The 25,609-nt window shown below is 43.1% G+C and overlaps 1 protein-coding gene across 3 annotated transcripts in view; it reads left to right on the top strand.

The window, feature by feature from the left end:
- The window catches only part of RASL10B (RAS like family 10 member B), a 97,118-nt gene extending 84,611 nt beyond the window's left edge, over positions 1 to 12,507 (top strand). For all 3 annotated transcript variants that reach the window (XM_075195146.1, XM_075195147.1, XM_075195149.1), the window contains one exon: positions 11,291 to 12,507. In XM_075195146.1, coding sequence (XP_075051247.1) covers positions 11,291 to 11,561 — 271 coding nt within the window. In that variant the 3' untranslated portion in view covers positions 11,562 to 12,507. The remainder of the gene's footprint in view (positions 1 to 11,290) is intronic.
- Positions 12,508 to 25,609: the final 13,102 nt, after the last annotated feature.

Below are 25,609 nucleotides of genomic sequence, written 5' to 3'. Positions count from 1 at the left end.
ATGAATTGTAGCTTCCAATGTTGTGTCCATTCCTCAAGTAAAGCTAGACTGTAGCTAGGCAACAAGTGCAAATCGCCAAATACATGGTTGCCTAAGTATTTGCAGTAGAACAGGAAAAGTTCTTGATTCAACTGTACAGAGCTGTAGCTATGCCCCACTTAAAATAATGTGTTTACTTAACGCTTTACCTCAACTTTAAAAAAATATTAATAAGACAATAGCTACAAAAATAGTGCAGAGTTTATGACGTAAGTAGCAGACCATAGCCCCTGTGCAGACTCGAGCCAGGGTTCCTTCCTGGGTTTCTCTTACACACCTCACATGCCCCTCAATACCGTCTCAACAGCATTTTTACTTTCTTATGTTTTTCATTTTACTGAAAGAACACCAGTAAGTCTCCCCTATTGCCCGCATTAGTTGATTCCATGGAAAGTGAGTTTGATGGTTACCAGCAATCCAGAAGCAATCTAGAAAATAGATCCAGTTTATCCATGATTTTAGGGGCTGTCCTGGGGAGGTTGCAGGGAGACCTCCCAGAACTGCTCTTCCACATTGTGCTCATAGTATTCTCTCAGTGTTGTGTACAAGGACCACATAACTGAATAGCAGGTCCTTCCATGATGTTCCCTTTGGTTTCTGACTACACAATCTGTATAAATATATGTCCAGCATTGTAAAGGGAAGTGCCAATGATATCACCCTGTGACAATGTCTTTTTTACTGGCAGGTCTGGATACTTGCATGGATTAACTCATACTTACTGACTTTTTGTAGTTGGCGTTCGGGAGCCTCATGGGGGAGGTGGCCGTGCGGGGGAAGGGGCTCTGAACATCGTGTCATTTTGGACCCACCCCCTGTGACGTAATGATGGAAACGGCGGGGCCAAATGCCGCGATTCCCGCAGAATCGCGGCATTTTGGACCTAATTCTCCCACATCTGCCCACTAGGAAGTGGGCAGATGTGGGAGATTGCCATACTCTCCCGGGAGTCCGTGAGACTCGCCCAAAATGCGGGAGTGTTGGCAAGTATGGAATAACTGAAAAATCGAAATAAACAATCCTTATACTCGCAAACTAGACATTTCAGGGTCAGTTGTGTAATTATATGTAATAGCAACTATAATAAGAATTAATTAATTGAAAGTCATTTTTTTCTAGATTTTTTTTGTGTACTTTTAGCTATAGAAAACATGTAAATTTTAGTATCCTACTGGAAGAAGTATGTTTATTGAATAGATTAATATATTAAAAAGTTATTGATTGCTAACTGAAAAATGTGAAAATGTGTCTGGTTAGTAAAAAAAAATGAGTATGAGTGAATATATTAACAGAGGAGCGGACGATTGGGAGTGACCTATCATGTAGATTTTTTTGAAGCAATTGGGATAGCCTGTTCAAGTGATAGTGAGGTTAAGCAGAATAGTGTTGCACTTGTTGGAGGTGTATTATTTGAGTGGTGTCTTTGTTAAGATAATATATTAAAAAATTCTTGCAATGTTTTGTGAGGAATCAGATGGAAATTGTTGGAAACATTTCAGTAATTAAAGCTTAGCAGACATGGACATGAGTTAGAGTTGCACATAATTGCATTTGCACAATATAAAGATGCACCTGGAGCCAAAATTGAGATACTGCATGTCACGAACAGCACTCACCTGAGTCTGCGTGACGCTTATGTGACACAGGGTTAACCACACAACAACCACTTGGTATGTCTAAAATGATTAAACACTTCCCTATCTATGCCACACACTAGCTTTGCGATACTAATTACCACCACCAAGGTTTTTTCGGATAAGAGCTGACACTCTTATTTAGGAAGCCTTCGGTTCTCCCTAGCATTAATCCAACACAATTTACTTTAATCAGAGTTCACTTAAACCACAAGGTTTGCACAGTTTCAATTAGGTAGCGTCTGGACCAAACTGTCGTGTGAATTCATAAGAACACAGAGACTAGAACTTATTAAGTGTAATTTAATATGGAAGACACATCCACAATGCTTAAGATAAAAAGATAATAAAATGACATACAAATATAGTGCAATTGTTTCTTATAAAATAAAAAGGATAAAACACAGAATTGATACCTCACTTAGAATCAAGTTTGTGGTGCCGGGAGGAGCAGGAAAAAATGGAACCTCCAATTAAACTCCCTCAAAAGAAGAACCAGGAGTTACATTTTCAGTACAGTTTTAAAACCCAGCTACAGGGCCCACAGCCCCCCCCCTTCCTGTGACCTTATTCAGCTTGAATCTGTCATTTACATACAACCCAGTGTCTGCAGTCGGCATGTCTGGGGCCTCCCAAACATGTGTGAGATTTCATTGTCTTGCAAGAGATTTCTTCAAAGGCTTTCCCATTTGCGTCCTGCCATAAATGACATAAGGTGCTACCCTTATCTACCAGCCCCCCTGGGTGGTTTAACATACACAAAACCCCTTGATCTAACAGCTTCTAAGAGAACCATGTCCCACTATTTCTAGGAAGTAATTCACAAACATATATTTGCAGATTTATGCCTAAAAATTAGCTTGCACATGACACCTCCCCGTTCTAGAGGGTAGCAGGGAAATTGTTACCTACAAGACGATTTTCCCTGCTCACCTGACACAAGGCTTTCGTTCTGACGGGATAATCCATCTGCATTACCATGGTGGCTCCCTTTTCGGTGCTGAACAGTGAAAGTGTATTGCTGGAGGGTCAAACTCCACCGGAGCAACTTCCCATTGTCCCCAGCCACCCTGTGCAACCAGCTGAGAGGGTTGTGATCTGTGATTACCGTAAAGTCCCGTCCATACAGGTAGGACTGCAACTTTTGCAAGGCCCACACTATAGCTAAACACTCTTTTTCCACAACTGCGTAGGCCACCTCCCTGGGAAGCAGCTTCCGACTAAGGTATAGGATGGGGTGCTCTTCCCCTTGTTGATTCACTTGGCTGAGTACAGCTCCCAGCCCATAGTTGGAGGCATCCGTTTGCACTGTAAACCTCCGGTCAAAATCAGGAGCCTGCAATACTGGGGATTGGGTAAGTGCACACTTCAATGCGGTGAATGCCTCTTCACAGTCTGGGGTCCAAGTCACCACTTGGGGCAACCTCTTTTTTGTAAGGTCAGTTAGGGGCTTAGCTAAGGAGCTATATTGGGGCACGAATTTTCGGTAATATCCAGCGGTCCCCAAAAAGGACATAACCTGTTTCTTGGGCTTAGGGGTGGGCCATGCAGCAATAGCATCTACCTTAGTTGGCTCAGGACGCAGGGTACCTCCTCCTACTCGGTGCCCCAAGTACTGCACCTCATTCATACCAATCTGACATTTCTCAGGTTTTATTGTTAAACCCGCCCCCGCTATTTTAGCTAGCACACTGCTCAAGTGGATCAAATGTTCTTCCCAGGTCTGGCTAAACACAACAATGTCATCTAGGTAGGCTACCGCATACCTCTTTTGGCCCTCTAGCAGGCTATCAACAAGTCGCTGGAAGGAGGCAGGGGCATTTTTCATCCCAAAGGGCATGACCAGGAGCTCATACAGACCAAACGGGGTAATAAATGCGGACCGCTCCTGAGCCTCAGGTGTCAGAGGGATCTGCCAATAACTCCTACTCAGATCCATAATGGTTATATAGCGAGCATGGGCTAACCGTTCTAGCAATTCATCTATCCTGGGCATGGGATAGGCATCAAACACAGTAGCCTCATTTAACCTTCTATAATCCACACACAACCGGGTTCCACCACATTTTTTGGGGATCAGCACTACTGGTGCAGCCCAGGAGCTGTGGGACTTTCTAATTACCCCTAACTCCAACATTTCTTCAATCTCCCTTTTCATATCTGTCTGCACTTCCAGGGAAACTCGATAAGCTGTCTGTCTGAGGGGAGGCTGATCGCCTGTGTTTACATGATGAACAACTAGATGTGTTTTGTCCTGGCTTCCCTGTAAAATGATTCTGATAGGGCTTCAATGTCACAAACAGCTGATCTATCTGTACTTCTGTCAAGCTCTCACTACGCTGGGTGGTCTCTAATGATCTCCCACTCTTGGCAGAGGCTACTAAGTCTAACAAGGGGTCTGGCTCCTGGTCCTCTTCAGGTAAGCTACATACAGCTAATACAGAGACCCCCCTTTCGTGGTAGGCCTTGATCATGTTCACATGATATACCTTGTGCCTCTTCCGTCCCTCATCCCTGGCTACCACATAATTGACATCATTGATGCATTGAACTATCAAGAAGGGGCCCTCCCAAGCAGCCTGTAACTTATTCTGCCGCATAGGAACCAATACCAGAACTTTCTGACCCACTTCAAAGATACGCTCCCTAGCACTGCGGTCATACCATTGCTTCTGCTTAGTCTGGGCAGCCTTCAGATTACTATGCACCATCCCCATTAGGGATTGCATCCTCTCCCTGAACTGCACCACATAGTGGACCACGGAGGTTTCGGGGGTGATTAATTTCCCTTCCCAATCCTCTTTGATCAGATCTAAGGGACCACGCACCCTGCGCCCATACAGGAGTTCAAAGGGGGAGAAGCCAGTGGATTCCTGCGGCACCTCCCTGTACGCAAACAGGAGGTGCGTCAGAAACCTCTCCCAGTCTCTCCCCTGGGACTCCACAAAGGTTCTGAGCATCTGTTTGAGAGTACCATTAAAACGCTCACACAGGCCATTAGTCTGTGGGTGGTAGGGGCTGGCTATGAGGTGTTCCACGTGCATCTTTTTGCAAAGGCTTTGCATTAAATTAGACATAAACTGTGTGCCCTGATCAGTTAACATTTCCTTGGGGAATCCTATCCTGGAGAAAATGGATATGAGGGCATCGGCCACCTTGTCAGCCCGTATGGAGGAGAGGGCCACCGCTTCAGGGTACCGTGTGGCATAGTCCACCACAGTGAGAATAAATTGTTTTCCAGAGCTGCTGGGAATGGCAAGGGGTCCTTTAATGTCCACAGCTACCCGCTCAAAGGGTTCTGCTATTATTGGCAGGGGCACTAGAGGGGCGTGTCCCACATCACCAGGCTTCCCCACCATCTGACAGGCATGACAAGATCGACAATAATTGGTAATATCTTTGCCCATTTCTGGCCAGTAAAACTTTTGCTTTAAGCGAGACTTAGTTTTCTTTATGCCTAAATGCCCTGCCAGCGGGACCTCATGAGCTACCCTGAGTAACCCTTCCCGATACATAAGGGGTACTACTAGCCGTTTCTCCATCACCCCCGCCTCAGGTACATCTCTGGCTACACTTTCCTTATACAACCTTCCCTGTTCCCAAAACACTCTTTCTTTATCAGACTCAGTGGGAGGACTGCCTGCTAGGCACCTCAGTGTTTCCAGTGTAGTGTCAGTGTGCTGTGCTTGTTGAAAAGCCTGGCTTCTCACTTGCTGCTCGTAGTCTGGTGATAAAGGTAAGGCGTCTGTAACTGCAGGTGCTGGAGGGAGGTGGGTTAGAGGGGGAGTTTCTGGGTCAGAGGGACTTTCTACCTCTCTCTCAGGAGTTAATTGTGAGGACCTATCCTTCTCTGCTTGCCTACGTGTGACCGCTGACACTGAGGAAATAGTTACATCCCCTACCTCCTTGGATACAGACAGTTGACCTAGGTCGGATACAATTGAGCAATCATTTTCCTTCTCACATCCTAGTTTACAGACTTCAGATACAACTGAACAAACATTTTCCCTGTCACATCCTGATACCTGGGAAAAAACATGGTTAAGTTCAGAGTCCACAACATCACTACTAGCAACATAACGAGATAACATCCTGCCTAAATTAGTTCCAAGCAAAACATTTGTAGGAATATTGTCCGATACCCCGACTTCCCTTAGACCTCTTCCAGCACCCCAGTCCAGATAGACCCTGGCCATAGGCACAGCAGGGTGTATTCCTCCCACCCCGCGCACAGCAATAGTTTTCCCTGGAATTAGATCCGATGACCCCACCAACTCTGAACGCACCAGGGTAACATCAGCACCCGTGTCTCTTAACCCCACAGTTACCTTGTCACCGACAGTGACCGTTTGCAGATTGTCATTCCGGCTCACTTGGGATCCCGCAACACACAGGACAGCTGGAGCAGACCGGGGAGGAGGTGGTCCCACAGTGGAGGCTGTAGATGTCTTTCGGTCTGGACAGGCGGCACTGAGGTGCCCTGTCCTGTTGCAAATAAAACAACGGCGGGTATCTCCCTGAACAGGCTTGGCCCCCACCCTCCCAAAAGATGAAGAAACAACAGCAGGTGAAGGTGCTCCTCCGGGCCGCTCCCCTTTCCAGGCAGACTGTCCTGGCACAAAAGTTCCTCTTTTAGCTGCAGGGGCCCGGGTGACAGTGTACTTGTCAGCCGGTCTAGCTGCTTCCGCAGATGATGCAGGGTCCCGATCCACTACCCATTCCTTCACATCAGCTGGGCACAAAGTCAGAAACTGCTCCTGGATCATCAAATCTTGCAGAGCATCAAAGGTGGTGATCTGTAGCCCTCCAACCCACTGTTTGAAGGAAGCACACAGCTGGGCCACCAGTCCTGAATATGTGTCAGAGGCACTGCGTTTTAAATCTCTGAATTTCTGCCTATGCGCCTCTGGGGTGATGTTAAAACGTTGCAACAGGGCACTTTTGATTGCCTTATAATTTCCGTCCATCTCAGGTGGAAGATCTGCAAAGGCCTCTAATGCTTTACCTCGCAAACCAGGGGTTAGATATTGTGCCCACTGATCTTTGGCCAGTCCATACTGTCGGCAAGTCTTTTCAAATCCTCGCAAAAAAGCATCTACATCCCCGTCTTTTTCCAATACAGGGAAATTCTCAGGACGGGGTCTGCTAATACCAGTGTCTTTGGCTTCTGGCTGGCGTTTGAGCTTGGCAAGCTCCAGCTCATATCTCCTATCTGCCTCTCGCTCTGCAGATTCTCTTTCTGCCTGTCGCTCTGCTTGGCGCTCTGCTGCCTCCATAGCAGCGTGGCGCTCTGCTGCCTCCATAGCAGCGTGGCGCTCTGCTGCCTCCATAGCAGCATGGCGCTCTGCTGCCTCCATAGCAGCGTGCCTCTCTGCTGCCTCCATAGCAGCACGCCTCTCTGCTGCCTCCATAGCAGCGTGTCTCTCTCTCTCCTGACGGTCAGCAGCTTCCTTCTCCTGGAACTGCTGTATAAGTTGCATTTTAGTTGTAATGTCCGCTGGGCCCAAATATTTCAGGGCGGTTTGCATATAAACGTCCATAGCAGTGTCCACACATGAACCATTAGAATCATCCGAAATTAACCGTCCCTGGTTTTGAGGAATATCCACAGTCAGGTCTACTCCTGAGTCCTGGCTATGCTCTTCCTCGGACACAACTGTGAGTTGATGTTCATTCCTCTGTACAAGAGCTTCAATCAATTGCTCCTTACTTTTGCCACTGGTGGGAATTCCTGCATCCTCACAATCTGAAATCAGCGCCTCCTTTGTCAAACGTTTATATGCAGCAGCCATTTCCTCAGTTTAATGCCAAATAAAAAAAGATAAGAAAAAAATGAGAAGGGGAGGGAAAGAAACAATTGCTGTATGTCTTATAATGTTTTAAGCATTGAGTTCAGTCTCTGGTGAATTAGTCTGTATTTCCTCTCTCAGGGATCACACAACCCTAATTCACTTAAGTTCTTAAAAAAAATTTAAAAATATATCCCACAAGCTTGCCACCAATTTGTCATGAACAGCACTCACCTGAGTCTGCGTGACGCTTATGTGACACAGGGTTAACCACACAACAACCACTTGGTATGTCTAAAATTATTAAATACTTCCCTATCTATGCCACACACTAGCTTTGCGATAATAATTACCACCACCAAGGTTTTTTCGGATAAGAGCTGACACTCTTATTTAGGAAGCCTTCGGTTCTCCCTAGCATTAATCCAACACAATTTACTTTAATCAGAGTTCACTTAAACCACAAGGTTTGCACAGTTTCAATTAGGTAGCGTCTGGACCAAACTGTCGTGTGAATTCATAAGAACACAGAGACTAGAACTTATTAAGTGTAATTTAATATGGAAGACACATCCACAATGCTTAAGATAAAAAGATAATAAAATGACATACAAATATAGTGCAATTGTTTCTTATAAAATAAAAAGGATAAAACACAGAATTGATACCTCACTTAGAATCAAGTTTGTGGTGCCGGGAGGAGCAGGAAAAAATGGAACCTCCAATTAAACTCCCTCAAAAGAAGAACCAGGAGTTACATTTTCAGTACAGTTTTAAAACCCAGCTACAGGGCCCACAGCCCCCCCCCCCTTCCTGTGACCTTATTCAGCTTGAATCTGTCATTTACATACAACCCAGTGTCTGCAGTCGGCATGTCTGGGGCCTCCCAAACATGTGTGAGATTTCATTGTCTTGCAAGAGATTTCTTCAAAGGCTTTCCCATTTGCGTCCTGCCATAAATGACATAAGGTGCTACCCTTATCTACCAGCCCCCCTGGGTGGTTTAACATACACAAAACCCCTTGATCTAACAGCTTCTAAGAGAACCATGTCCCACTATTTCTAGGAAGTAATTCACAAACATATATTTGCAGATTTATGCCTAAAAATTAGCTTGCACATGACACTGCACATATGCACAATTTTGCATATATTTTTAGGGATGCGTGTATGTTGCGTTTGCAGAACTTTCTTCTTAGATAAGTAAATCAGGGGCCAACGTGCAAGTGCAGTACAGTAAGGGCATGCCCCTTAGAAATGCATACCGACCAATGAGCCTTTCATCAGTAGTTCGCTTCTCGGCCTTTTGGCTAAGATCAAGTGAGTACCTGTCTGAGTAGGGTTTGCCTGTGCCTGAAAGGACCATGGGAAAGCTTGGTCTGGCCAGAAGGCTGGTGGCTTTGAAAGCCTGGGCTAGTGCCCCTGGAGTGGTGACCCAGGGGTGCCATAATCACTTGGGGCGTGGAACCCTCACTTGACATGGCACTTTGCACAAACCCCACTTTCAAGCCACACACCTTTCCTTGCCCCGGCCTTTGGCTAGGCAGGAATAATTTTTAAACATCTCGGCCGAAAGGCTGGGGCCGTTATACACGGCACTATTTATTTTCTCACCTGTTTTGTCACTTCACTTTTTTCTATGTTTTACTCACGGATTCTAGGGTGTGGATAAGGTCCTTATGGGCTCTATACCCCCGAAGATCTAGGGGGGGCTGTGTGGCCATCAGGTTCCGGTCCCCCTGAAAACCCCATCGTTGGCTCACCCTCCCGGGGGTGAGCTAGTTGTCGAGCCCTGGGTGAAGCCTCGGTGGATCCCAGGGCCAAAGGGACCCCCCCTAGCCTCGCAGCGAAGGGGGGTCTGAACACCCTTGCCCCCTAAGGGTCCTTATGGATCCGGGGGTCGGGGACTAGGGCCTTTCTTTTATTGAGGAGGGCCAGTTCTGCATCCCTTGTGCACGTTTTTTAAGTTTTCACTTATTTTTTCGGACACTTGGACACGAGAGCACTGATTGTAGTCTTTCAGACTACCTAGGCTTTCAATAAAAAAAAAAAAAAAAAAAATGAGCCTTTCATCAGTAGTACGGAAATTGATGAAAACACTCTTAATAGAAGGAGTTGTAGAATAACTTACAGGATCCTAAACAGCATGTATTTACTGGGGGGAGAGAGATCATGTCAAACAAATCTTATTGACTTTTTTGACTGGGTGACATAATAGATCAAGGGGGGGGGGGATAGATATAGCTTATCTAGATTTCAGTAAGGCTTTTGACACTGTCCCACATCTCAGACTGTTAAATAACCTCAAATGCTTTTGATTTGATTCTAAAATGGTTGAATGGTTAAGATGTTAGTTGCAGGATAGAAAACAGAGAGTTATAGTAAATGGAGTACATTCACAGGAGGGAAAAGTTATCTGTGGAGTACCCCAAGGATCTGTACTTGGATCAGTGCTTGTTAATATCTATCTTGGTGACATTGCAAATGGTATTGAAGGGAAAGTATAGCTTTTTGCAGATGACACAAAGATATGCAACAGAGTAGACACACCAGAAGGCGCAAAGCAAATGATCGATCTAGGTAGACTAGAGGAATGTTCAAGAGTGTGGCAACTACAACGCAATGAAAAAGGCAAGTCAGATGCTTGGTTGCATAGGGAGAGGAATCGGCGCTGTACGCTCTTTACTGAGGAAATCTCGTGAGAGTGAGACTCACGAGATCTCCTCAGTAAGGAGACTACAGCGCGCCGGGGAAGGATCGCAGTGAAAGTGCTCAGCAGCATTGATCGTGCCGGGGGTGCCCCCGCCCCTGACCGATCAATAATGCTGTTGAGTACTTTCAAGGGCCCCCTGGATGCCTGAGGCCCCTGGGCTGTAGCCCAGTTAGCCCTATGGTTAATCCGGCCCTGCCTACAGCACAAAAGTTACCCGGAAAGACTCAAAGATCTTAATATGTATAGCTTGGAGCAGAGAAGGGAAAGGGGGGACATGATAGAAACTTTCAAATATATCAAGGGTTTTAACAAGGTACAGGAGGGAAACATTCTTCAAAGGAAGAGAAGTATTAGAACACAAGGACATGCACTGAAGCTGGAGGGAAGTAGGTTCTGAGAAAACTTGCGGAAAAACTACTTCACAGAAAGGGTAGTGATTAAGTGGAATAGCTCCTATCAGAGGAAGTAGAGGCTAATTCAGTAGAGCAATTTAAACATGCTTGGGATAGACATAAAGATATCCTTATGAAGGATCAAATATGGTTTCAGGTTACGAGACTAGATGGGCCAAGCGGTTCCTATCTGCCGTCAAATTCTATGTTTCTATCTTATTTCATGTTACACTGATCTGGAAATAAATAAGCTATGTCAAATTTTCACCTACATAAACTGAGAAGTTTTGTGATGATGATGATCATCGAATCTTTGCATCGGACACATCTATATGCTAGATTTGAGGTTGCCTGTATTTTAAAAATGTGTTCAGCTAAAAATACAGACATGAAAATGCACGTGTGCAGACTCCTCTCTGGTTACATGCACATGAGGCATCTTTGTGCTCAACTTTAAATCATGCCCATGTCTTAATAGAGCATGTCAGTTGGCCTCACATAGAGAAATGACTTTGTAGGTTTATTTCAGTAATCGTTGTTTAATGGAGAAATACTCTGCTCAGCTGTAACCTAATTTTTCAAATAGTTTGTGTTTATAATTTATAGTCACTCCCTCACTTGGTTAATGTTTGAGTTATTTTCATTTCCAAATAATTTCTAAATACATTTCAATCTGAATTTTTCAGTTTCACCTCCTTTATTTTATCTCACCCCTTGCTGCAGAGTGATTGGCACAACGGAGACTCCCATCATCATAGTAGGCAACAAGCGTGACTTGCAACGAGGCCGTGTGATCCCACGTTGGAACGTGTCTCATTTGGTGAAGAAGACCTGGAAATGTGGCTACATCGAATGCTCCGCCAAGTATAATTGGCACATACTGCTACTGTTCAGTGAACTGCTTAAGAGTGTAGGCTGTGCAAGATGCAAGCATGTCCATGCCGCGATACGCTTCCAAGGAGCTCTACGCCGCAACCGCTGCTCTGTAATGTGATGGTTCACCATTTACTTTTGTGAAGACACAGAATGAAGTGCTTTTGGTTTCAGTACTACTGGGACTTATTTTGAACAATGATCTGTGAAAGGACCTGCTAGTGACCCCAATTCCAGTGATGGAGATTTTCAACATTCAAAGTATTTTATGTGATATCATAGCATTCCCTTACTTATTTTCCATGGGATTTGGGATATAATGACCTCTTCAGTGGTTACCCAAATATCTCAGTTTTTATCCCTTTAACATCTCAGAATATGGTCAGTAATAACATTATCCCATTAGCGATTACTTTGACATTAGATGAAATGATCTGTGCTTGAACTTCTATTTTGCTAACTTAAATTTGGGGAGTTCACCCAGTTACCACTCTGGGTCCTTGTTGACATTGATGGCGTTGTCTCAAAACAAAGTTGGGACTTTGGGTGATGGAGCCATGTGTAGCTTAATGTTAATCCTCAGGCAGGTAGACCCTCCTATGAGGGTCTCTATAATATCTCTGGCTACCTGTGCTGTTGATCTTACACTTCCATTTCTTCTTACAGGGTACAGTACATATCATGACTGAAGCAGTGCAACACTTGCTAAAGTGACTCCGCAGCTGTCACTGAAATAACATGATGGCTAATCAGATTTGCACTTTGTATTACGCTTGCATTTTATGTTGAATACATGAGCACATTGTTGAGACAACAATTCAGCATTGACAGGTCCACTTTAAGTCTGATAGATTAACCATATTGTTAGTGTCTTGTTTAAGTCTGTCTTTGCCAGAGGGACTAACAGAACATTGCTAAGCAGTGTATTACTGTTCTCTGTGGCAGCCGAGGGCTCTCTTGTGGTGAATGTATTTGTATTGTTTTCCTCCTTCCTTTCAGTCACCTATTAGAAGTATATATAATGATTCCTTTGTATCTGTATAACAAAAATAAAGCCACCTTTCAAAGCCAGGCCTAATACTATACCTGCAATGGCCATGGGGCTGCAGTGAGAATCTTTGTCTTTACGGAGTGGGTTGATCTTTCTGCTCCTATGTTCTCATCTAGCGTATTTGTACATAGCAATTCTACTCCCTCTTATCTCCCACTCTTAAAACTTCAGGTTAAGGCTGATATTTCAAACAATAATCTGCATGGGATAATTGCGCAATGATCTAAAAGTCCAAATAATCAGTCCCACCTCTTCTATTATTCTTAAGTTTTCCATCCACTCTGTACTAATTGCCTTAGTGCCCACCAGTTTATGGTCTTATTACTATGTCCTCATTGTGAATGCTGCTCTGCAGAGCACAAGATTTCCATCAGCCTCCAGCTGCATCAAGTGCAACACATACTTCATCACAGTCGGCAAATTTAAAATCAAAGCACGATTACGTTTAAGATGGCATTTTCAATGAAGAATTTTGATGTTGCACTTGAGTAGTGAAACCTGTTCTAATCTTCACTGTAGATTGTTGTAGTACTGGAGGGGTCAATCAGTTCTGTTATTTAGTCTTATGGCATGATCAGTATGCAGATTGTTATAATTCCAAATAATAATCAATGTTTGCTGTATAAAAAATTTGCATACTTTTGTTATTTTAGGTTTGAGGGATCTCAACTTATAACCACTGTGAGTCTCTGATTGTTCTCTTTCTTTAAAGTGGGGGCCGATCATCATGAGCTAAGAAAATGTAATACTGACATCATATTTTAGGAGAACACTCATTCATATTTTTAGCCTGGCCTCTTGACCACTTTCTTTGCCTGGCCCCTTGCCACCATCTTGGGCGTTTTAAAAGCCTTGCTGGAGGCTTTCAGCTGTGGCTAGACCTTTCTTGGGTTGCTTAGGGGACTGACACTTTCTTGGCTGCCAGTTTCTTGAGCTGCTAATGTTGTTATTATTAGCCACAGACTTAACCAATGTAAATGAAAGGAAATATTGGAGCTGATCTAAAAAAAAAAAAAAACTTTTCTAATTTTTAATGACAATTGTATTCTTTTCTTTATCATGCACCGTAACTTAAAACATGCCCTAAGAATTCTTCTACATTAGTTTGTAAGCCTGGATAAACTTAAGAAAAGTCCAACTTTGGGATCTATCATCATCATTTATTTATATAGCGCAAGCAAATTCCGTAGCGCTTTACAATTGGGGACAAACACATTAATAAACAATACTAGGTAAAACAGACAAAAAGGTGAGAGGGCCCTGCTCACAAGCTTACAATCTACATCAATGAGTCTGATACATGACATTAAATCTATCTTGTTTCCCTGTATTTGAAATGTTTGTCCCCATCTACTTTGGAAACTAAAGCAGTCAGGGCGAGCTTTCAATGAGGTAAAATGATAATTATATAAACTTTAAGAAGGATGAAATTCTGCTAGTGACACATGTGTTTCTAGAATTGCACAAGTGATGGTCTATACACTATGATTAAATATAGATGGCCATATCTATTGATAATCTGAATGTCTTTAAGGGAAGTTTTTCCTTCAAGAAACAGGAGAAAACTGATTAGAGATCCCAGAGGGATGGTTCAAGGGACCAGTGCGGCTGGCATGAAGATGTGGAATTCCCTCCTTCCCACGTGCTGAGCGACAACGTGATTTGCATCATCAGGCAACAGGAGGTGGAATCTTGATGGTCATTATGGTGGGATTCTTGAGAGATGGGGGCCTACTTTCTCGGGTGTCCAGGGGGCTTCCCAAAATTTGCGACTCACCTGGACATTCTGGGATAGTAGGCACGTAGGATTTCAACTGTTCATTGAGAAACATAAAAATATAAGTGTGTGACCAGCTTTATCCTAACATTTTTTCTTACAGTACAATTCAATGGATAGTTTCTACTTCAAATACAAAGCAAACAATACCAATGTCTATTTAACCTGAAACTTTAGCTATTACTTGTCAATTTACTATATAAGTGTTACACAACCATTTTCTTGTCAGTGGTTTTTTTTCTACTAATAAAATAGTGAGACCATGGCACCACACCACTGTTTTATTTTATTGTGAGAAGATACAACCGATATGTGTATCTTACGTAGTAATGTTTTGTTATTGTCTCTTTATAAGGAAAGGCGTGCACGCTGAATATTGCTAATCAAGCAACTCCCTCTGCTGGTTCAACTAGGGAAGACAGCCCAAGTACTCCACTGACTGTTAACCATTATATATCAATACTTATTGTATTATTTAATGTAATCCGTCACAATGCTATTAACTGATAGCTAAGAAGGTGTAATAAGGTGTGCCTCAGGAACAGGTATAATGAGAGTGTGCAACACTCTGATTACTGGTTGTCTTTCACAAACTGAAGATATAGTGCTCTACAAACGAGTGCAACACCCTAAAAATTTAAGAAAGCATCGCATCTAAATGCATTTATAATAAAATAGCATACATTATATATAGTTGCTTACATAGTTTTTTTGTTTTGTTTTTTTTAAACTTTTTATTTGTAACAGCAAGAAAATAATACAAGATAATCTGTTAAACAAGTATAAAACAAAGAGGTAAAGAGAAAGGGGTACCTCCAAAGAATATGCTGTTCGTAAGCTAAAATGCAGACAGTGAGAGGTCAAATACGTATAAAAATACTGTGACCATAGAGATGGGTAGAACGGAATTATGGCAAACCCTGAGATAATAAGTTCTGTTTTGTAATGTATAACTCTTATACATTTTACTTTCATCCCTTTTTTTGTGCCTGACCAAATTCACTTACATTTTATAATATGTTTTTCTTTCTAGTTTAGACAACTAAGCCTCCGCTCAACTCCACTCCGCACCACTTGTCCTGAAGTACTGGTGAGCAATGGTTCTCACCAGTAAGTAGAGGACTCCTGCTCGGAGTATAGGTTTTCAAACTCGGTCAACCTACTTTGGTGAATGTGGGAAAGTGCTTATGGGGTTCAAAGCTTGACAATATAATAAGAAAAATTAAATGCAAAAATAGATCAGATTGCATGGGTACCCTTGCAGTTTGGTAAATTGACCAGATTGCAGAAAGACAAGTTGGCCAAAAGAATTGCCACTTATTTAGCTAGATTATTAGTCGTGCATGATGACCAACAAATAAATATGTAGTACTTATTATTTGTCTAACATGGAATGTAACTAATTTGTATGAATATTAGAAGTATTCTACATTGAACATAAAAAAAATAATCTGTGACTAAGTTTTTCCCCTAACTCAAACAAAACCCTGGGCAGGGAAATGATGCTCAGTAACATATTTCTGTTGAATAAAAGCGGCACTATTTTTGAATAGGTAGTGTACTTGCTAGGGTGCAGAGACCAGTGCTTTTACAAATATTGAAGTAGAGAAAAGCAGTGTTTATGTATTTAATGCACAAGTTTTTATCGTTTGGCTACACAGGTAAAGACTTTTAGCCATAAAAATATTTTCTAAATGTTCAATAATAAATTGAACAATTTATTAAGTTTCAATGGTTTTATACTCTGTTTAGTGTGTTGATCCTTGTGTCCCTCTTGTCTACATTGTCACCTGTTTCACAAAAACAGATTAACCAAAATATTAATAATGGAGGGGTGGATAAAACTGGAAATAGGATATAATGTATGTATTTGCTTCCATCATCATCATCATCATTTATTTATATATAGTGCCAACATATTCCGTAGCGCTTTACAATTGGGGACAAACATAATAAACTAATAAACAAACTGGGTAAAACAGACAAAGAGGTGAGAAGGCCCTGCTCACAAGCTTACAATCTTAGTGGGTGTGGAGTTTAGGCACTTATCAACTTCTTTGATCTCTACTCCCCTCCTCTACTATGCCCCTCCTCTGCTGTGGGTAACTCAGTTTTGACTAACCAAGTGTATGAGAAGGGGGCGCCCCGAAGGGCAGACAATAGAAGCATAAAGATTCACATAACAGATTATTTACAGAGCAAGGGAGGGTGCGCAGTGTCCCCCAATGGTGTAAGAGAGATTGATTTTACGGTGAGTAAAAGTTTTCTTTTCTCTTTCCTGCCATTGGGGGACACTGTGATACAATGGGCACATACCAAAGCTGCCCCTAAGGGAGGGAATGCTCTGGAACGGCTGCGCGCAATACCTTGCAGCCAAAGCTCGCATCTGAGGATGCGAAGGCCTGCAACCTGTAAAACTTAGCAAATGTATGAACAGATGACCATGTGGCCGCCTTGCATAGCGGCTCCGCCGAAGCACCATGGCGCGCCGCCCATGACGCACCAACCGCCCTGGTAGAGTGAGCCCTAAGCGACTTCGGGACAGGGAGAGAAGCTCGGACATAGGCAAGGCTGATGGTGGAGGTGATCCACCGAGCAATAGCCTGTTTGGATGCCGGCCAGCCACGCTTTTGCGCATTGTACAGGACAAAGAGATCCTTGGTTTTGCGCACTGTGGCTGTGCGGTTGACATAGCACCGGAGGGCCGGAACTACGTCTAGCGATAGCAAGTCATTGTCCGCGGTGGAGGGCGGAATGCCGGGACAATGATCTCCTGGTTCAGGTGGAACCTGGAGACAACCTTTGGGACAAAGGAGGGTCTGGTACGAAGGACCGCTCTATCTTCATGAAACACAAGGAAGGGTGAGGTGCAGCAGAGCGCTGCCAACTCAGACACTCTCTGGGCTGAAGAGATAGCTAAGAGAAACACAGTCTTCCAAGTGAGATGGTGTAATTCCGCCTTTTGAAGGGGCTCAAAAGGCGGCTGGCTGAGCGCCTTGAGCACCAGATTGAGGTCCCAGGGCTCTACCGGGTGAGTAAAAGGGGGCTGTGCGTGAAGCACCCCCTGTAGGAAAGTCTGGACCTCGCTGAGAACCGCAATTTTCCACTGGAAATATACAGACAGCGCCGAGACCTGGACCTTAAGGGACCCCAGCAAGAGTCCCTTATCTAGACCTTCCTGCAGGAAGGCCAGTAGCCTAGGTAGGTTAAACCTGGAAGTGTGGGCATCCCGCGACTCGCACCACAGGATGTATGTTTTCCAGACTCTGTGATATATGGCCGAGGAGGATGACTTTCTGGCCTTGATCATAGTGTCAATGACCCGCGGCGAGAAGCCCTTGGCTTTCAGTATTAAGGTTTCAATAACCATGCCATCAAAGCCAGTCGATCCAAATCGTGGCAGAGAAGGGGGCCCTGAACGAGGAGGTCTGGTCGCATTGGCAGGCGAAACGGAGGGCCTATTGACATTTTTAGAATGTCTGAGAACCATGCCCTGCGCGGCCAGTGAGGGGCTACTATGATTGCGGGGACCCGCTCTCTTTTTAGTTTCTTTAGTACCCGCGAGATTGACAGATTAACCAAAATATTAATAATGGAGGGGTGGATAAAACTGTAAATAGGATATAATGTATGTATTTGCTTCTATCAAACTAAGTTGTTAGTTGTATACAACTTTGTTTACTAATACTAGTTATACTATAGAAGTTAAAAAGGCTTTATGTGGAGCAAAATGTAATTAATTTTATTTATGCTTTTTTTTTTTTTTTTTTTTTTTTTTTTTTTTTTTTAAAAAGGGCACTACCAAAGATAGATGTGCTGAATATATGTCAGTAAGTCATTATATTAATGTAGCTGTGCTTTTTTATCCATTCTACAGTTGCCTGCAAATTACATATAATATATTTTTTAAATCTATAATGAACTTGTGGCTTGTAAATAAACTGTAAATATTAATACTTATTTGGTATTGCTACCCACCCTAAATGGCACGGCAGCCATTGTAGGTTAAAAACCTCTGTGTTCTAATCAGGGGAGGGCTGGCATATTTTAGCCCGTGGGTCAAAACTCGACTAGGCAGTCTATTTAAAACATTTTGGGGGTATTCAATTGTTGCTTTTAACGCGCTAAAACAAAAAAAAACGAGCGCTCTAAAAATATTAGCGTTAATACGGTAATATGCGCGTAAATACCGTTAATACGGTAGTTTACTCGCTGAATTTCATCTCGCAGCTCAGGGAGCTGCGAGATGAAATTTAGCGAGTAATTACCGTATTAACGCTAATATTTTTAGAGCGCTCGTTTTTTTTTGTTTTAGCGCGTTAAAAGCAACAATTGAATACCCCCCTTTAAAGGAGAAAAAAATGTAGGTGACCCAGCCCAAGGTAGCCCACTATGGGAGAGGCCTGGGGGAAGTTGCCCCTCTGACCCCCAGCCCAGCCTGCCCCTGGTTCTAATGCTATTAATAGTCTAAACCAGTGGTTCCCAAACTGTGCGCCTAGGCTCCCTGGGGTGCCTTGGAGATCTCACAGGGGAGCCTCAGCCAGGGCCAGTGGTAAGCAAGGTGGGGGACTACTTGGTAATTATTTTGGCTTAGGGGTGCCTTGAAAAAATTCTGGAGACCCTAAGGGTGCCTTGAACTGAAAAGGTTTGGAATCCACTGGTCTAAACTGCTAATTTATCCGCATCCCTATCCAGACTATATGGAGCCCCAGCACGAAGGACCATGGGTAATTAGTCATGGAAGTATTGATCACTTTACTTTTAGGAGATCTGTGATCCCATCTCAAAAAGCCACAAATTGAAGGACAGGTCCACTGTATGGAGCCATGTATTTTATGTAGCCTGGTGGGGACCTGGTGGCATCTAGAATATACCTTTATGAATTCTCCTTAAAATTCAAAACTCTCCCTTATAGTGGATGAAGAATTTCTCACCAGGGGCCTGCGTGGATCCGCCTCCCATTGAAGGTTATATTTCGATATAGAGGTTTGTTTTGAAGATAGCAAAATATTATAAAGTACAGAGATCATGCTCATTGTTATAGGTCTGCGATAGCATAATGACTCAAATGGAGTCAAGTTGTTAGTGGTAATTGGTCTTGTTAAGGAGGTAATGAGTGTTTCAGCTGGATATAGATATAGAGAGATAGAGATTCCCAACCAGAAAGGTGTATTAATGTTGTAGGTCATTTAAAGATATACAAGAACTGTTGTCCAAAACATCCATCATCAGTTTGACAACTTTATTAAGCCAGGGGACAGAGCAGGAGGAGATTTAGGATTGTCCTAAATGGGGGTAAGAGGGGAGAGATGTGAAACAAATTTGAAGTATCATACATAGTGGTCACATATCTGCTATGAGAAATTAATTAATCTGGGTGCAGTAGAGCTGAAGGTGTCCTGTGCTTGGGGGGTGACATCCAAGGAAAGTGGGGAGTGAGACCACTTTACTTGCAGAGGTTTACAGATCTATCCACTTCAAGGCATGCTAAGTTGTGAACTATGGCCCTGCTGGCTAAGGTTGGAGGCCAAGTAGTACAGTTTTATGTCTAGGTAGCCAGGGGCAAATGCAGGATTTCTAAAAAGGGATTTCCAAATGTTTGATTTTGGATCAAAACAAAAACAAACTTGCTGCAATAAAACGGCAACAGACACTTTTTTTGTAGTTAAATTGTTTGACTGTAAATAAGAAGTTTGGTTGAGTCACAGACTGCTAGATGCAGTCTAATAACTGGTGCAGGAGTATCTACTGAGGCGTTTGCTCACTGTTTCCACTTGCCTGTTTTATTCCTGGTTTCTGGAAATTTTACCCTGATCAGTAAATTTGAAACCCAGTAATTCTAAGTTATTTCAATATTTTAAGTAAAATTTTCTTTTAAATGTGGCCACCGCTGGGATTCCGAGACTTTTGTCGGTGCATGGGCGGTGGAGATTTTCCCAAATGTACAGCATGAAAATAACATAAAGAAAAGTGGTACTGTGCAGTGTCAAAATGTACAGCAGAAGAATTGCATAAAATTAAGTGGTAATGTGCAGTGTCTGTATGTACAGCATGAACTTGACATAGATAGAAGCCAGTAGAGGGCTGGCAGACTTTAGCCCGGGGGGTAAGCACACCGCACTGGCCCATAAGTAGCGGCCCATCCTTAAAGGGTGGTTTTTGGTACAATATATATTTATCTATATAAAAAGAGGCTATTTTAGTGTTGTTTAATCCATATATATATTTTTATGCCTGGGAACTTTAGACAGGGTAACCTAAGATGTAGCATGGTTATTTTAGACAAATACACAGGCAGTACTGTGTGCACTACTGTTGGATGCACACAGTTCCGCCTTCACGAACAGTACACGGTGAAGCGGGACATACCTCCCAACTATCCTAAGCGAAACAGTCAGTATTTACATGGAAGTCAGTAATGTCTGAGAAGAAGACATTAGTTAAATTAATGCGGGTGGTGCGATCGTTCAGGGAGGATCGCCCGCCCGCAATTTCAGTTCCGGAAGAATATATAGTGCCGTTACATTGCCACATCGGATATTCAAATTTACGCGGCTCCTAGCAGTGTCGTAACATCAGGACGCTGCCAGTGTAGAGGAGCCGATAAAGAAGACAGAAGCAGGAATCAAGAAGAGAAAATAGGAAAGCTACAGAAAGTGGAGGATAGTGAAAGTATGCTACAGAGAACTGGGGAAGGTGGAGAAGGGGATGCTACAGAGAATGAGGGAGAGATGGGTAAGCTACAGAAAACGGGGGAGAAAGGATGCTACAAATACGGGGGGAGAGAAGAGGATGCTACAGATAATGGGAGGGGGGGTGTGAGAGGGGAATGCTACAAATAACGTGGGTGGGGAGAGAAGGGGATGCTACAGAGATAACATGGGGGAAGAAGGGGATGCTACAGAGGATGGGGGGAGATGGGTGAGCTACAGAAAATGGGAGAAAGGATGCTACAGAAAACGGGGGGGAGAGAAGGGGATGCTACAAGAATCATGGCGGGGAGAGAAGGGGATGCTACAGAAAACATGGGGGGGTGAAGGGGATGCTACAGAAAACATGAGGGGGAGAGAAGGGGATGCTACAGAAAACATGGGGGGGAGAGAAGGGGATGCTACAGAAAACATGAGGGGGAGAGAAGGGGATGCTACAGAAAACATGGGGCGAGAGAAGGGGATGCTACAGAAAACATGGGGGGGGCGAGAAGGGGATGCTACAGAAAACATGAGGGGGAGAGAAGGGGATGCTACAGAAAACATGAGGGGGAGAGAAGGGGATGCTACAGAAAACATGGGGCGAGAGAAGGGGATGCTACAGAAAACATGGGGCGAGAGAAGGGGATGCTACAGAAAACATGAGGGGGAGAGAAGGGGATGCTACAGAAAACATGGGGGGAGAGAAGGGGATGCTACAGAAAACATGGGGGGAGAGAAGGGAATGCTACAGATAACTGGGGGGTGAAGGGGATGCTACAAAAAGGGGGAGGACGCTGGAAAAACTGAGGGAGATGTGGCTGGAGCGAATGGTGGTGGAAAAAGGGGAGGTGGGGAGATCACACTCGGAAATCCTGTATGGTTGACTATGGGGTCTATGTATTAAAATAGTCCGGTGACAAACCTTATGCATGGCTGCAAGTTGCAGTGATGCATAATGAAGCACCGCTGTAGCTCACCATGCCAGGGCTACTGTAGGAGAGTTGAGGAACCATTTATGTTTTTTAGTTTTTGCCCTCTATTTGTCTCGCCTCTGTTGCTTTTTATATGTAGAATTCATTTTACTTCTACTTAATACAGTAACAAATGTAAATAATTATAGAATGGTCTAGATTATCTATATCGTTTACATTACCTTTCTCTATACATTTGCATGTGTTAGTATATTTAATATTACGTCTACAGAACACATTATTAGACAGCAACAGAGGAGAGCTAAGTAGTGGGCAAATACTAAAAAAATAAATGGTTGCTCAACCATTAAGCTGTATATTTGTTAAAAGTTTGTGGGCAAGAGGGTATGTGAGAAAAAATTTGGTTGGAAAGGGAGCATGTGAGAAGAAAGCAGTTTGGCAGGCGAGCATGTTTAGGAAAAGCAGGTGGATGTGAGGGGCAAGAGGGGGTGGTTTAAAGAAAAGCTGGTGGGCAAAAAACTGGCTAGGGCGCTTATGGCAGCGGCAGGCATGGGCTGGCAAAGGTCAGCCCGGGGGGCGAACAGGCGGCCGCATCACGGGACACGCGATGCAGCTGCGTCATTGATGATGCGGCCGCCTCGCCGGTAATATTTAGAAAATATTGTATCTAGGGGGGCGGGGCGGCCTGCCCAAACAACTGTCAGACTGAGCGCCCTGGGCAGCGGTGTATGTGAGATAAGCAGGTGGGCAGGGGGGCATATAAGTAAAGCTGGTATTATTCGGCTAACATGTGACAAGCTCTGATGGGCAAGGGGTGGTATGTGAGAATATCTAGTGGGCAGATGGCCATGTGTGAGAAAAGTTGTTGGGCACCCGAGGACATGTCGGTGTGTAAGAGGTGAGTGATGTCAAGTTTTTGTTTTTTTGTTCTGAAATCTAACATTTGGAGCCTCTCCTCTAGATATCCTGCATTTGCCCCTGAGCAGCAGTGAAGCCTGGACAGCATTTTGCGTCAGACATCAATACATCTGGACTTCAGCCTTGCCCGCCCACCAGCCAGCCAGCCAGGAGGAGGTAAGAGTTATTATTTTTATATTCGAAATGTCAAGTGTGTTAGGGTCTGGGAAGTGACAATTTTTGGTGGAGGACAGGCGGTAAGCCTAAGCTTTGCCTAGTGTGCCGAGCAGCCTTGCACCAGCCGGGACGCTCTATCAATCACCGCTGCAACCCACCAAGTCTGACAGCCTGGTGCTTGCGCACTTTATGTAAATTAATTATAAGCCTCCTAAGGCTGATTGCAACAACTTTGTTGCTTCTTTCGTTATTAGCCCTCATATGTATAAAAGGTAGGGAGGGCTTAGCCTCCCTGATAGTTATAGCATTGTGTGACCCACTAGCTGACCTGCTCCAAGTGTCGTGGATACTCTATCCTTTTCATTCTGATTCCTGTTGTGACCCATGGCTTGTTTCTGAACCCTGTTTGTGCACTGATTACCCTGACCTTTGGCTTTGTTATTGGATATCTTTGATCACTGTTGGCTCTGACCCTTTGGCCTGTCCCTGTTTCTCCTGCTTGTTACTGACCCCAGACTGCTCCTGACCATCCGCTCCTGTTTTTGGCTACCGCCTCCTAGCTACCAGCTGCAGTATTGAATATAAACTTTTACTAGGAGACTAGTATTAGAACTGTACAATTAAAATGTACATAAATGTAAAATGTTACATAAAAAAAGAATGAGGCATAACGTAAGTTGTACATTAATGTGCATTAAATAAATCTGACCATCTAACTAAGATAATATTACTCTGCAAAAATAATATTAATCTCCTCTCACACCCAGTTAAAATAAAAACTATTAAAATTAGTGTTCTAGTTACCCAGGGCTGAACATCAGGCTGCAGATGATAACAAGTCATTTACTTTCTGCATTTTACATATGTTCGAAAAGGCACTAGATTGGAAGCTTTAAAAATAATACATTAGAGACAAAAGTGACAGTGGTCATTTAGTTGAGTCCAATGTACATGAAAACATATGCAGATACTCGTGGAAATGTTCCCTAGGCTGTAGACAATGTGTTATAGTTCATTTAATATACCTACTCACTGGGAGGTTTCATGGTTAGAGAGAGGGGGATTTCTGGGTAACTGGAAACCCTCCCTTAATGCCCCTCTGGAAGCCTCAACCTCCTTTTGTCATTGGTAGTCTAAAATTTGGGAAGCTTATCACATTCCAATTCTTGACACTTGCCTGCACTGATACTTTGCACAATATTTTTGCAGATTTAAAAAATATATATATTTGTTACCATTCATAACATGTGCATCCTGTAGCTGTACATGAATGAATTTATTCTAATGGTGACACCTTTCAGTGTTAGAATTTCTTGGAATCTGCATGGTCAATCGTCTCTACTCTGCTGAAAAGGATATCTGTATCTATTTCTGTCTTTTTTGTATTCCAGATAATTTAAATCAATAAAGAATGTTATAAAATCAAGAATGTTTATTGAAAATAAACATTGTTTTTCTCCATAAAATAAATTGTGATGTGTTCAGGCACTAGGTTTCTTTTACAGCTTAATATGATAAACAGCAATAAACCCAGAATAGTGTATAGCAGAACACATTTCTACATAAAGCATATTGTTATTATACTCTGCTCAATTACAGATTGCTCTACAGTTATCTCCCTCCTGATTTATGCAGGCTGTTCCCAATACTCTCTTCTAAACCATTTGCTTAGCTGTACGCTTAGGTTTTACATTATAACCCAACAAGATGAGACATTCATGTGGGATAACTAATTCTCAAACTGTATTTAGCAGTCAATCTGTTCCCATATTATTAAATTTGCCCTTCTTTCATTTGTTACTATATGCATTATTTGGTAATTATTTCAGTCCTGAATCACTTTAATAATATGTCCCAGATTTCAGGACCAGTGAAACCCAAACAGCATTCTGAAAATTGGAAAGGTCATCCAAAAATTCTACTGTCCATTAGAAAACAGACATGGAACCTAATCAAATAATTAGTGCAGGTAATTATCAGGAGTGGCTCAGGAGGAGTCTGAGTGGTTGCTTTGAGCACTGGTAGAGCAGTATGGATTGCAGATCGTTGGGCCTAGAGGCTATGTGACCCATATTGCTATATAACCGTGCCTTAAAGCCCACTTTCCTTAACCATAACTACATGGCTTATCTGAATGTTCCATCACTTACTGCTCTGAATGCCCCTCTACTTTGTAGCTCAAAGCAGTAAATGCCAACATTTCTGTGTGAGATTGAGGTTCTGGGGAGAATGACCGCAATATCCTGTTGCGAGCTAGAGTATAAATACCTATGTATCTTTTATTTTTATAGCACCAAATTATATTACACAGCAGTGTACATAGAATATGTAATCATTCACATCAGTCCCTGTCCCATTGGAGCTTACATTCTAAATTCCCTACCACACACATACACACACATACTACACACTAGTGGTAATTTTGTTACAAGTCAATTAACCTACCAAAATGTTTTTGAGCTGTGGGAGGAAACCAGAGAACACTGAGGAAACTTGGAAAATCACAAGGAGAAAATACAAACTCCACACAGATGGAATTGGATGACATTTTGAACCCATGACCCCAGTACTGTCAGACAACAATGTTAACCATTTTAGACAATACTCTGAGCAGATTATGGATTGAGAGGTGTGCTCGTGGAG

This window comes from Mixophyes fleayi, chromosome 2 (assembly GCF_038048845.1).
Source record: "Mixophyes fleayi isolate aMixFle1 chromosome 2, aMixFle1.hap1, whole genome shotgun sequence".
In the NCBI taxonomy this organism is placed as follows: Eukaryota; Metazoa; Chordata; class Amphibia; order Anura; family Limnodynastidae; genus Mixophyes; species Mixophyes fleayi.
Note: the sequence above shows the minus strand (reverse complement) of the source record. Positions and strands in the feature narration are given on the sequence as shown.